Source organism: Petaurus breviceps, unplaced genomic scaffold, assembly GCF_028583685.1.
Source record: "Petaurus breviceps papuanus isolate PSGF00001 unplaced genomic scaffold, PetGlider_PUasm1.0 91133, whole genome shotgun sequence".
Lineage (NCBI taxonomy): Eukaryota > Metazoa > Chordata > Mammalia > Diprotodontia > Petauridae > Petaurus > Petaurus breviceps.
Genome location: NW_027187419.1, coordinates 87406866 through 87421673, shown reverse-complemented (window position 1 = coordinate 87421673; position 14808 = coordinate 87406866). Strand labels below are relative to the sequence as shown.

General features: G+C 36.5%; 1 protein-coding gene across 1 annotated transcript in view; it reads right to left on the bottom strand.

The window, feature by feature from the left end:
* Positions 1-3531: 3531 nt before the first annotated feature.
* PSMD14 (proteasome 26S subunit, non-ATPase 14) overlaps positions 3532-14808 on the bottom strand; it is a 105324-nt gene continuing 94047 nt past the window's right edge. Inside the window, exons 11-12 of the mRNA XM_069080334.1 lie at positions 6738-6800; positions 3532-3960 (exon numbers count right to left, since the gene is read on the bottom strand). Coding sequence (XP_068936435.1) covers positions 3862-3960; positions 6738-6800 — 162 coding nt within the window. The 3' untranslated portion in view covers positions 3532-3861. The remainder of the gene's footprint in view (positions 3961-6737; positions 6801-14808) is intronic.

Sequence of the window (14808 nt, the reverse complement as noted above, 5' to 3'; positions counted from 1 at the left end):
AGGAGGAGTCACCCACCTGGGTAGAGGGAGGGAAGCTAGGCCGGGGATGGGTAACGAAACAGCGCCTGGAAGGGCTCCTGGCGGTGGGTTGGGAGGGGGTACTCGCTTCTTGCCTGCCAGTATTTCGGGGAGGGAGACGATACCTCAGCCAAGCTGTCTCCCCAGAGCTCCTGTTCTGCAGGCAGGGAGAACTGAGCCTTGCAGGAGCAACACCTCCTTGGTAGCCAGGATCAGCCATAACTGGGAGACCAGAGTTGTAGCATTGGAATGGTAGTGATATAAGGGGAGGGGTCAACCAGGCTCCTTAACTTGATGATCTCTGGGCACAATGGTTAAAATCTAAAGTCTTCCCAAGGTGGTCAACCCGCAATACTTTGTGCCGCGGTTTAAGTGTGTAAAGGGGAGGGCCACAGGCTGCAAAGGCCTTGGACTGAAAGCAAAGGGATGAGGAGTGGGGGAGAGGCGAACACACTCGACGTCTGCTCATGCATTCCATGACTACCCAGTCACAGGGAGAGAGAATTTTCTAGAAAGGGAAAAATGCGGCAAAGCTTCTCCTCCAAGAAGTAAAAGTGAAACATCTTATCTGGCTTGTTTCATGCCGGTACCCTAGTCCTTCTGAGATCTTTGAGATTTAACCTCAGCAAGAGAAAGGATGTTGAGTGTCTCCTAATTTATTTTCCATAGGCCTTTTAGACTCACGACTCCCTTGGCTGCCTCTTTTGGAAGAGAATAGAAAACACATCGTGGGAGGTGGGGAAGGGAGGGAGGGAAAGCCACAGAGAGCTAGAGCTGAAAGTCTACAGGTAGAAAGAATATTGGATTTGGACGTCAGATGACCCCAGGTTAAACACAAGTCTCCTTTACCTGGGACAGATCTAGGCCTCTTTGTCTGTAGAGGACTAGACTAGACTAGGTACCTAAGGTTTCTTCTGACTCTAAACACAGAAATGACCTACCTCTGTACCCCCCCTCTCCATCCCCCAACTTCGAACATTCTCCAGAGGTTGGTTGGTGCTGGGATTTGATTTTGAAGGCCGAGGAAAAATCCGGGTGAGGTGTGTGGCTGGGGAAGGAGCACTCGGCACTGCTGAAACTGTCTTAATTAAATGGATATAGAGAAATTTGCTCGTTTCTCAGCTTTGTAGTTACCAGCACCAAACTTGATTCTCTGAACATGGTTTACAGAGTAAAGATTTATCCAAGAACTATATGCAAAAAGAAAAATCAAGACACTGGAGGTAGTGTGTTCCTTTGGGTAAGAAAAGACATATAGACAGTGTAGTTTGTTCTGTTAGATGAATCTTCTTTGCATTACTTGAACAGATATTTGTCAGAAGACCTCTTTAATTTAGCGGCAGCTTCAGAAGGGAAAGTGCTTTGATCTCAAGTTTCAGCAACCTGAATTCAAAAGTACTAGGAAAACTGGAGTTTTGATTTTACATTGATTTTAGCAAGTCTATGTTAGGGGAACAGTTTGCCTGGCGAATGAGGGTCAGCAGAGAAATGCTGGGTGGTTAAAAGAAATAAGGAAATGTAAAAGCCAGGAGGATTAGGAAAGACTTTTCAAACTTCTTGGACCCCTTAAGGATTAAACTTGAGTTAACAATTTTTAAAAAGGGATTCAGCTTAAAGCTATTTGTACTCCCAGTTAAGAAAGAAACAAAACAAAAAACCTCACGCAATCATTTTATAAGCTACTATGCCTTTATGTGAGAAAAAAGGTGTTTTAAAAAACATACTAGACTGGATATTCTTTACATTCAAAGATTTATGCTAACTATGTAAGGCAAAATAGGCATGTGTTCCTGATACGGTGAATCTGAGTGCTATATACCTGCTCCCGGTTACATTCCCATAATAGCTGACATTTAAAGTAACACTTTTATGGTTTACAAAGTGCTTTACATAATAATGTAATCTCACTGAATCCTGTGAAAAGGCCCTACAGGTATTATCCTGATTTTACAGATGAGGACGAAGTTTTTTTGGCACTTGCCCAAATCATACAAGGTAGGGTGGGAACCAAGATGTCTCCCGATTCCACATTCAGTGCGACATTAGGTTCCCATCTCACTTCAGGCACAGAGAATGAACATATCCACCCCATTAGGACCCAACCATGTTGATACTCTATCCATTTTCCCATGCTTTCTGAAAGGGGGGTTATGTGCTGGCATTCCAACCAGTCCACTCCACATACCAAAAATCAATCTTCTATTTTCTTTGGGAAAGCAGAGTAAGCCAAAGGAAAAGCAAAAAGTATTCAGAGGCTACAAAAAAAATTTCATTTAGAAATATCTGAAATTGAGCTGGTTTTCACTTAAATTTTGTATTACATACCTGGCTACCTAAAGACCCACAGAAAAGCTTAAATTCCTAATTTTAGTCTAAAGGTTCATTCATGTAACTTCAAAAATAACTAAAACTTTCCTGAAACATTAGAAAACATGCTCATTCAAAAAACTGTCAGGCTTACTAGGATTATAAGAGCTTGATAGCTTTACCAATAACCTTTTGGGGAAGGGATAGTTCAGTATTTGCCTAGACATTATATAATGAGCTATTTAAGAACCACTTTTGCCAAGCTCTATATGAGTTTCTATTTACATAATGCTTTATGATTTAAAAAAAAGCATTTGTCACAACCTTAAGCAAGGTAGGGGTTTTTGCTTGTTTTGAAACTCTCTCCATTAATCTGTTTAGTCAAGTTGACTAATTAATAGCTTCAGAGATAACTGGGATATTTAGAGGTTAAATAACTTGCCTGATGTCACAGCTAGTATGTACAAGAGGTAGGATTTGAATACAGGTCTTCCTGGCTCTAAAGTGACTCTTCTATACACTCAGACTGCTTTTTGGTAGATAGTCCAAGTATTATCATCCCATCTGACAGATGAAAAAAACCTGTGGCTCTAATTGTCGAAGTAACTTACCAAAAGACCTTGGGTATTCAGTGCTAGGCACACAACGAGGAACAAAATGCTTAATGATAATGATCACCATCTCAAGTTGGAAGCTGATTTTAGAGGCAGGGCAATATTTCGGTAACATTCTACTTCTGTTTAATGTTTGGAAGGCAGTATGATTTCATATGCAAGTGCCTAACATGAGAATCTTAAAGAATTCATAGGGGTCAATTTTGTATGAGCCTCTCTGGGCTCAAAAGTGTCATTTTAAGTTCTCAGTGCTTAAAAAACAACCTCCCTTCATAACATTTATTACATCTAAGTCTTGAAAGTGTAATATATACTACATTAATAAAATCTTCGGCATGAAATTTCACCTGTTCTTGAATGCCTTGAACAAAATGTTAATGTATATTCTTTTTCTGGGTTACATGTGAGAGCTGCAAACTAATGGCAACCATTTTTCATTTGTGAAGTTTTGTTATCACACTGATGTTTTATGTGTTATAAGAGCTTCAAAATGTAAAGGAAAACACATCTCATCTGTATGAGCTTCCTAGAGTGTTGTCAAATGTAATACTGTCAATTCTACTCAGTGCCAAAAAGACCTCAGGAGACTAGATAGATTGTAAATGTATTTTTATTATGTAGCAACAATCAAAATATATATGTACTACTGATTTCTTCAAATATTAAATGGTAACTTAATAAAATTTGTCCACTTTGATGTATTCTTGTACTACTTTGGAATCTGCAAAGATCCTGACCTAAAGAAACAGAAGTAATTGCACAACAGAGACCCAAAGATGTTACAGTGCTGCTCTTGAACTGCAAATGATGCCAGATGTCTTCCATTTAACCAAATACACCTTCGGCAGTCGACTGATTGTGAGCATTAGAAACAATAGACGGATATACACTGAAAGTATCACTAATGGTTTTCTGCTGTTTTTTATTTGAATACAACAGTATCCAACATAGCTGCTAAACACTGGACAATATTTGAGGTCATAAGAACATCCACATGTTCTTCCAAATGACGCTTTGGGTCCTAAAAGCAAAAGAAAAGAAAAAATGATATTAGCAGGAGAGAAAAGTAGAATTATTTTGGTACATTTATATTTCAGTAATCGGTAATAATGCAAATAAATTGAGATAAACTGTGTTACACATATTATTTCATAAAGCCTACAACTTCAACTCATACTATTTATTGTGTTTAATTCAATTTCCAAGATAGCAGATTAGTTTATATCATCACTATTATTACACTCCTCTAGAATTTGGTTTTTTAATGTACAGCAACAAATTCTATATACTCTTTTCTTCATCTAGGAAAAAAGGAATTCTCCTGTGTTACACACATGTAACTGAGTGAATCTTTTAACAACAATATACAAAAGAGATACGCCTAAAGAAAGAGATGATCAATGAAATACGGCATTTTAATAAATCTTATTCAATATGCCTTGCTTTGACTAATTTGGAAAAGAGATTTTTGTATTGAAATTTGCTGAAGATGAAAGACTCTAAATACTAATTTTAAGTAATTTCAAACATAAGAAGAACTGATAAGGACATTTGGCTACATTTTGTAGCTAGAAAAATTATTTATTAAATGAGGATGGGAGAATTTTTCTATTTTACATTTTTATAAAGGCTAAAAAGAATTTAGAACAAAACCATTTATGTTTCTGCCCAAATGCAGTTTGCAACTGAATATAAAAAGCTATGAAAAAGATGGTGTGTAATGGATACAGTAAACAAATCTTTAATTAAAACAATGCTAATAGGTGTTGCAGTAATACCCAAGACTCTCAACTTTATACAGTTGCTCATTGGTAGAATAATTACTTGGCTATCCTTCCTAAACTGTTTGTTCAAGACCCTGAGGTTATTCAGACTGCTGAATTCTCACAAAATGCACCCAGAAATTTCAAATGGGTAAACCACAAATACTGTATTTTGTTTAGTAACTCTGAAGAGAAAGCATAAAAGGTGAAGCAGAAAGACAGACTTGCAAAAGAAACAGAATAGAAGTTTGTTTTTTTTGCCTCATGGAGAAGTGGCCAAAATTGAAATATTAAGATCTTTTGGATGATCCTTATGAACATAAAAAGTGCCAATTTTTCTCATTTCACTTATTTTAATTAGCTACTTCCTTTTCCCACTAAATGGAAAAGAAAACCCAACATTAATGGATCAAGTACAAAGAAGCTACAATGTATTTTATCAGTGAAAACAATGGAAAGTGGAAAATGCCCTCAAATACTAAAAGTGCTTTATATCCTATAGCAAAAATAATTTTTAAGTACTATGGAAAATTATCTACAAGCTGCAGATAAGAATTCCTAACCCCACAAAAATTAGTAACTATACTTCAGGTATACCAAAAACTTAAAAACAAAATTATGTACCATTTATGTAGCAAAAGACAATACTACATATGACCAAAATATGCAGAAAATAGGAGGCATAAAAAAAGCTTATTTGATTATTTCTCCCACTACTTTTTTTAAGAATAAAAGAATATTTAAGGCATATTGGGATCTTCATTTATTACATTTAAAGATGAACTCTGCCCTTAGTGTTTTATTGGGATAACTGGCTCTAAACTGGTAACATCCTCTCCTCAGTCATCTACACTACATTCTTGTGGCAGCTGGGTGTTTCTTAGAGATTTCCCATCCAAGAATGGTCCTGGCCCAAACCTACATAGCTTGTGAGATGTGATGGGATCACAGCATATGGTAGGATGGCTGAAAGCAAAGACAGCTTAGTGTCTTGCATCTGAAATAGCGGGATTCTGCCAACATCAGCAATATGATAACCATGTTCCATGGAATGGAAAAAAAAGTAATCAATGTTCTTTAAAAAACAGTCTCATTAATCTGGAAAGTCTCTTAATAGGTGAGATTTTTATTTTTTCCTTGCTCTAATGATGGGGAATAAAATGTCTATTTCCTTTAGGTAAAACCCAAGACTATCTACTTCTGAACACAATTACATATTTTTAAGTATCTCAATCCTTATTCCCTCCCCACACCCCATTTTGGGGTAACAGTGCATAAATAATCATTTAAATCTGTATGTATGGGATTTTATTTCAGTTACTACACAAATATCTACTCAACAGATGTTTAAAAAACAACTCAGATTATTAATTTAGAGCCAAAATTTCTTTTTATACTTTAAAAATGTATTCTTTATTAATTAATTTAAACAAAACCACTGTCTTAAAGGTAAGTGAATCATTTGGTATTTAACTTTTCAAGAGATGAGAAATACAGAAATAGCATCAAATGCCCCTGAAAATTAATTTCACATTTCCTTAATCCAACAAACATTTATCAAGTATCTAATGTGTGTAGAGGCTTGGGGAAGAAGTTTAAATAGGATACGATCTCTGCCCACAGGGAGCTTAAAATCTAATAAGGACATACCTACAATAAAATATGATAAATGTATTAAAGACTTAGGAAAAAAAAAGTTATATTTTATGGCCAAGGGAGATAGTTCGTACCAAGAAAGGAAACGAAGAAAATCTCCACAGAAGAGATTTAAATTGGGCCTTAAAGGCTCAGGAGGAATTTAACAGGAAGTACAGTGACTATTGGTTGGACTGGGGTCAGGGAGGAGAAGAACACTTACACTAGTTTGAAGCAGAATAAACGGAGCGTGGGAAACAAAGTTGGAAAGGTCATGAATGTAGGTCAAAGAAAAATAAAGCAACGGACAGAAAGAGGCAAAGAAAGCTCCCCACACAGACCCCAAAATATAGTCGGACAATCCACAAAGCCTGCAACTGCATAATGTGGTACATCTCACCTGCTTGCCAACGTTCTTTATTGCCAGCTGTTCAGGTGTCATCTTATCTTCTTCTTCTACTGCCTGTAAATGAAAGATCAAGGTCAGTGTTTTCAATTTTGTTTACTTTTTCCACAGCATTAAAAAATCATCAAATAAACAACAATAACCTTCATTCGTGGGATTCAAAGAACCACATTTTAGTGATATTCTTTTGCTAATCTTCACAACTTAATTACTATCAATTTGAATACTTAAGAGACATCTTAAAAAGTATGCAAAATCATACTGTCTTCATAAAAAACAGAATGCTTTGAGAGTCAAAAAACTGCTAATGATTTTTTAAGATTAGATAACCTATAATATGGGTGACACTCAATGGCATTTGAAGCAAGTATTGGTTGTATTCTACTGGCATATTAGATGAACTTTAACGGGCTGTTCCTTCCAGCTCTATGATTCATTTATAGAACTGAAAACAAATGGAAGCAAAGCAGTAACTTGGAAAGCAAAGGGAAATCCTTCACAATACTGATGACCACAGAAATGGAGACAAAAGGGAACACGGTACAGATACACAAATGAAAGATACCTAATGGGTATTTCAAACTGATCATCTTAGTGCTAAATTTCCTCACATTTAGGAAATTCAATCCATCTTCAAATGTTTTCCATAAATTGAGAAGTTTGGCCACATTTCACACCTTCTTAATGGCTTTATAAACAGAGAACTTGAAAATGAGCAAGGATGGCAAGTGCATAATTTTGTAAATGGATAAGCTACCTAGAGAATTTGCCCCAGCAGAACCATCCCCAAAAGAAAGGATGATAGATTAAGGATTGTATCTACTAATTATTAGATTATATTTCCTTAACAACACACATTAAAGAAAAAAAAATTAAGACATAAAAAATGAGTAAAGGAAAAATAGCAATTAATAACACCTCCCCCAATCAGGAATCCCTAGGGTTGCAAGTATGTTCATTTTCAAGGTTGGATGTCATTCTTGTTATTTCCAGATAGCATAAATTTGATTTTTAACTGGGAACTTCCTTCTCCATGTGCCCTAGTATTATGTGGATTTTCTTGATAAGTCACATTAATAATGTTGTGAATCCCAGCTGGGTTTGGTTTACATGTATATATTGGCTATATTAGGAGTAATTAAATGGCTAAGACTCCGACATAGAAATTTACTTTTAAAAAACCCAACGACATTATATATTTTCCTCCATCAATTTGAAGCCAGGCTTCAAATCTCATCTGAAGGACAGTATCTAACACTTTGTACTCTATTTCCATTCAATAATGAAAATGCCAATAACAGTGCCCTGTATAATATTTGAAAAAGACAATAGTTGTGGAATTTGGCTCAATTTACTAATCCATTAACAAAATAGCTATTAAGAAATTATTTCTTAGTACTATATATATCTTCAGGTAATCTAAGTATGTGCAGGTGAACAATTTCTAGTTCATGAAGTGACTAAAATTGTTTATACTATGTAGCCACCTTATAAATTACTTTTCCCCCCCATTTCCAATAATCCCCCTGGAGAGAGAAAGAAATGCTCAGAATCTCCTTGTTAAATGCAGATGGCAAAAAGTACTCCCAGCCATAGCTGCCATCTGGGAATTGAGGAGCAGCTGTAGATTTAGGCATACACCAAGGTTGCAAACCTTCATGGCAAAAGGCTAAGTATATTCCGTTTAGTAGTAAGGGAAGCCAAACTTACCCACCAAAAGCCCTAAACATTTCTTTCATCTACTTGCATTACCTCTATTTGTATAGATTGAGACCAGACCAGTTTGTCTTTGCTCATATTCCTAGTCTGGCCAGTCACCAGAAAAATTCAGAAATGGTAGCAGTAGAATTAAATGAAATTCAGGCACAGGCAGTGTCCTCACTAGGGAACTTCTGTGTTTATGGCAACTTCTATGATTTGGCGTCAAATTTTGCTTTTGCATTCATGTTCATCGGTTTACTCAACCAACAAAAAGCACTGAAAATGTTTGTGGCTATTCACACTAGAAACGTTTATAACAGTTTATCAACAAAGACCCCCAGATGGCTATCCCATCGTGCACTGTCTGCACAGTTCTTGAAAATTCTTGGAACAAGGTCTGATGCATGATCATAATCCCCCTAAAAGTCTCCCCTGTCTTAAAAAGCTTTCACTCAACCCCCAAACCTCAAATATCATTCCATCTTTTTTTCTTTTCCTTCTTTAAGCACCTGTGGCTTCAATTCTTATCATTTTAGTAAAACTTCTATTGGGGAATCTCCTCCAGGTCAAATCCATTGTGTTCTTTTTAGTTCTCACTCCATATCACCTCTTCAAAACAACTAACCATCTGGTTTCCCTATGATATTCCATAAGCTCAGTTTCCTCTGAAATAATGTGTTACTCTTAATGTCTCTCTCCCCACTCTTCCCATTCTTCTTTCACTGTACCCATTAACTATAAAACATCCCACAAGGTTCAGTCCTGGGCCTTTTTTTCTGCTCTTCCCCTTAAAAGCTGCCACTTAAACACATAATTCCAACCATATTATGTGGCTACATCTCATTAACAACTAATATATGACATGTCAAAAACAACCCTAACATCATCACCTCTCCAGTCACTTCTTCCCAATTTTCCAATACTGACAATGAAGCCATTACTTCTCATTTCCTGAGGTTGGCTTATAAGGATGCTTCTAAATATTAAGCAAACAGAAATATATCAGAGCCAGGACTCAAACATGAATGTTCTAATTCTAAGTCTCTCCTTTCTTTATTATATGCCACAATGCACTTGACACCTCAGAAGTGTAACATAGAGAACACAGAGCTGAGAATTCTACAAGAATGATGATAGAAAAGGCTGTAGAATTACTAAATAAAGAGGTAACTAGTAGGATTTAAGAGTGTTTATGAGGAATGGTGGGGAAACTCAGACTGCAGAGATTTAGGGAGTAAGAAAGGACAAAGGAACAGAGGTAGAAGTTGTAGGGCCCTTGTTTGAGAAGTTTTGTGGGGAAAAGTTAGCTAGGAGTCAGCAGGAATTCTTTATTCAATTTGGAGCAACCTCTGCAAGTCTGAAGGCAAAGGGGAAAGAGTCAGAGAAGTGAGAAAAAGGGTAGTGGAGGGAGAAAGGATTAGTTGCAGGGGTGGGGAACATGGGGTCTCAAGGCCACATATGGCCCTCTAGGTCCTTGGGGGCAGCCTTTTGACTGAGTCCAAGTTTTACAAAACAAATCCTTTTATTAAGGGGATTTATTTATCTAAACTGTGAAGTTTAGATTCAGTCAAAGGGCTGAAACTGAGAACCTAGAGGGCCACATGTGGCTTTGAGGCCCCAGGTTCTCCACCCTTAGATTAGTGTAAAAACAAGATGCGGGAACAGGGGGGGGGAGGGGGGGGGGTGAGAAAAAAGGATAAACTTCAGTTTAGTAAGGGGGGGGGGGGGGAGAAGGGGAAAGGATGAGGTGAGACTAAAGGTACAGGTAACGTCTTTAAGTAGAGGAAGAGGGACATCTGTTCCTTTGAGACTAGAGGGAAAGCAAATACAGTATTATGGTCCAATATAGGCTAAACTTTTTAACTTTTTCCTATGATTTCCCCCCCCCCCCAGTATAAAACTTAAGTGTAGCCTATAATTGCACTTTTAGTACCACAAATAGTTTTTTCCTGGTTTCCCCAGAAGTAGCAGAAGCAATATCAGTGTTTTCTCTCTGGCCCACATATCTGCTGGAGAAACCTGTTCTGAATATTCCTACTGTTAACAAAATGAGGGAATCTTCCTAAAGTCATGTTTTAATGATGTCATTCCTGTGGTCTGAAACCAAGAGCAACTTCTAAAAGCTAAAAAGTTTTTAGGAGTTTAAATTCCTTACAATATACTTCATAAAAATACTGCAAGCAGTCAGGAAGAAACAATTTTGAGTATTGTGGAAACACAATCAGGATAACCCAAGACCTAGAAGCTTCTACATTAAGGGATCAAAGGGCTTGGAATATGATATTCTGGAGGTCAAAGGAGCTAGGATTAAAACCAAGAATCACCTGCAAAACTGAGTATAATTCTTCAGGGGAAAATATGGTCATTCAATAGAACAGAGGACTTTCAAGCATTCTTGATGAAAAAACCAGAGCTGAACAAAAAATTTGACTTTCAAGTACAAGCAAGAGAAGCATGAGAAGGTAAAAGGAAAAAGAAAACATAAGGAACTTATTGAAGTTGAATTGTTTACATTCCTACATGGAAAAAACGATAATTGTAACTCATGAGACTCTTCTCAATATGAGGATAGTTGAAGGGAATATATATGTGTGTGTGTGTATATATATATATATATATATATATATATATATATACATACATACATGTATGTATAGGAGGGTTATGTGTGTATGAATATATATGTGAGTGTGCATGTGTATACATGCATACATAGAGGGCACAAAATGAGTTGAATATGAAGGGATGATATCTTAAAAATAAAATTAAGAGGTGAGAGAGGAATATATTGGGAGGAGAAAAGGAAAGATAGATTAGGGTAAATTATCTCAAATAAAAGAGGCAAGAGAAAACTGTTACAATGGAGGGGAAGAGCAGAAGGTGAAAGGGAATGGGTCTACCTTACTCTCATTGAATTTGGCTTAAGGAGGGAATAACATACACATTCAATTGGGTATCTTACCTTACAGGAAAGCAGAGGGGAAGGGGATGAGAAGAGATGATAGAAGGGAGGGCAGACTGGGGGAGAGGGTAGTTAGAAGCAAACACTTTTGAAAAGGGACAGGGTCAAAGTAGAAAATAGAATAAATGGGGGGGGTGGGATAAGATGGAGGAAAATATAGTTGGTCTTTCACAGTAAATATAACTACTATGGAAATGTTTTGTGTAACTACACATGTACAACCTATGTTGAATTGTTTGTCTTCCCAGTGGGGGTAGGTGAGGAGGGAAGAAGGGAAAGACTCTGGAACTCAAAGTTTCAAAAACAAATGTTAAAAAAACAGAAACTGGTTTTTACATGCAACTGGGAAATAAGAAAAACAGGCACTCAGGTATAGAAATCCATCTTGCCCTACTAGAAAGTTGGGGGAGGGGAGTGGGGGAGGATATAAGAGAACAGATTGGGGGAAGGGGTATTCAGTAGGCTAGCTATTTTGGGGTGGGGGATAGGGGAAAGATGGGGAGAAAAATTTGTAACTCAAAAAAATCTTGTGGAAATGAATATTGAAAATGAAAAATAAATAAAATGTGAGAAAAACCCAAGCAAAAAAAAATATATTTCATAACCCACGAATCAACTGGAGTGAATGTCTTTCAAGATCAAGATATCTTATCTATTTAAGAGTCAGAGAGTCCGTTAACATTTCCTAAGTACCGATTAAGTTTCAGGCATAGTGCTAAGGATACAAAATAAGATTGTTCCTGCCCTCAAAGAGCTCACAATCTAATGGTGGATGCAAAACATCTAAAAAGAAGCTGAAAAGCTGGGAAAAGGGGAAGGAGAAACTCAGACTGTGGGTATGATGAAGTCATATAGCTGGTAAGGGAAACGATCTGAGGAGGTGTGGATTTCTGCAGATAATGAAAACTAGAAAAGTAGGTGGGTGAGAAATGATGAGTGAGAATTCCCTGGGTGCCATCCTTAAATAAGAAGGATCAGGGAAGAGCTCCCAGGTGTCCACTTTCCATCCTCTCTAACCAGAGGGAAACAGGGGCCCAAGGAACAGGGAGTGCTGAGGACATGTGAGTTTCAGAGTTGATTTTATCTTTCAGAATGCTAAATTTCTGGAGATGATGAAAGCAGGAAAAAAGTTGGGTGGGAAATGATACTTTGGTGTCATGGACCCCTTTGGCAGTCTGGTGAAACTATGGACCCTTTTCTCAGAAAATGCAATTTATTTTAAAACAAAACATTGAATATAAATATTTGTATTTTATATTATCCATTATAAATGCATGAAATAAAATAGGATTATAAAAGAAACTTATTATTATTGAAATAGTAACAATTCTGAGTACATGGTCCCCCTAAAATCTCCCCCAAGAAGTCTGAGGATCCCAAGTTAAGAATCTCTTGTCCAGATAAAACTCTTGTTTAGCAACAGTTTAAATTCTTCACTTCAGTCAAATTTACTGTTACAATAAGAGTGTCAATGCCACATTGACAAAACCCCTTTAAGATTTATAAAGCATTATCCTCACAATAATCTAGTGGCAGACTGAGCAAGTAGTATTCATTTTTTACGGATAAGGAAACTGATGCATAGAGATGGGAAAACCCAGTCCTCTGGACAATATGGTATTTCTACTACACCAGGCAAGTTTGACGTCTCTTGTCAAAAATGTCTTCACTTCCATCCTTTCCTCTTGAAGAAAAATACATTTCTACTATTTTTTGCTACTGTGCACCTTTTCTCCCTCAAAATCTTAGTACCATTTCTTGGTATTAAGAAAAGAGCTGGAAATCACATGGTAAGTTAGATTAGTCCCAGAAAGCCAATATAAGCCCACTACCAAAAATTATCCTAGTATTTCTACTACAAGAGTGGATTTCTTCCCTTAAATTCTAAGGGTAATTTTGGCTTTATATTACCTATTCTTTGAATAAAGCAGACTAGTGACCTCTTGATCAAATGACTTAAAATAACCTGAACCATCAGAATTGAGTATTTTTATTTTTTTAATGATGCTTTTTCCCCCCCTTAATATTACACGAGTCTTCCTTTCTAACAAAAACAACAACAAAAAAAAGTTCTACAAAACCAACCAAAATACACTTACTCAGTCATGAGATTTTAACTACTATTTTGTCATTTATATACTGCCCCCCCCCGCCACTGTTTGCCCAGTTTTCAAAATCAGGCCTGAAATGCCATGTAAGTAACAAATATAAACTTTTCATTGAATATAAAATATACATTAAAATGAGATCACTTTGAATGGAAAATATTTAAAATGGAAATATGCTATTTTTGAACATGTTATCTATCTAGAGGCCAGATCTAATTAATAACTATCCATTCTACTTAAGAGGACAGGCTTAGAGAACAATTTAAAGAAGTATTAACTTCAATTAACTTCTTGATCAAGGTTTTGTGAAGAAATCACTCTATATTTATGGTAGTATTCTAGCAATCAGGAAAAATATAAGAACTGGCTCAGTGAAAGACTATATATTTCATGTGGAGATCTACTTATCCAAGTTTGAAGAGGTTCATCACCTGGCACAAGGTGATGGATATTTTTGCCCACAGAAATTCATCAAGACTGTTTACTAAACTGTATTGTAATTGACATCAGAGGACAATACCTTCACTGACAGAAAATCATGGGTTTGTAAAGTACTGAAAATGTAACTTAAAAGGTTAAGTTCTGATATAGTTTAAGATTTTAATAACATCAAACTTATTTAAGTCAGAAAGTCATTTTTAATGTTAAGCTACAGGGAGACATAGCAGTTAATAACAACCAATAGGATGTTGATGAATCTGAAGAAACCTGTGGAAGCGTCTTCAAACAGAAAAGGGGGGAGGGGAAAGGAAAAACAGGTTAAGTTTTAGAAACTAGTAGCTAGAAAACTCTTGACTCAAAAAAAAAAAAAGAGAAAGACAATTAGTGTTTTTTACCCATATCATGATGTGACTATCTCCTTTTAAAAAATGCTAGCCAGAAGGGAAGACAGAAAACATGCTAAGATGATGATTTAAAGTCTCGTCTTCTTATTAACTTGGAAGTAATAATATTTCTTCTGTTAGAGTAAAAGTTTAAAAAGTTAGGGAAAAGAGCTATCTACAAGAGCCTAATGTACAGTGCTACCAATAACCTGAAGAGATTTGCCTCTGAAGGGTGATTTAGAGATTCTAGTCTTCTTACATTAAAGGGAAGGTTAGAGTTATATTAAAAACTGTGAACTCCATGAGAAGACAAGAGGTGTTACGTTCCAATATTCAAGGGGATGCCATGTAGAAATGGGATTAGCCTTGTTCTACTTGGCATTGGAGGGCAGAAATGGTAAAAAGGTAGGAAAGAAGCAAAAGAAAAGATTTTAGCCTGATGAAGGAAAATCTTCCTTAGCAATCAGAGC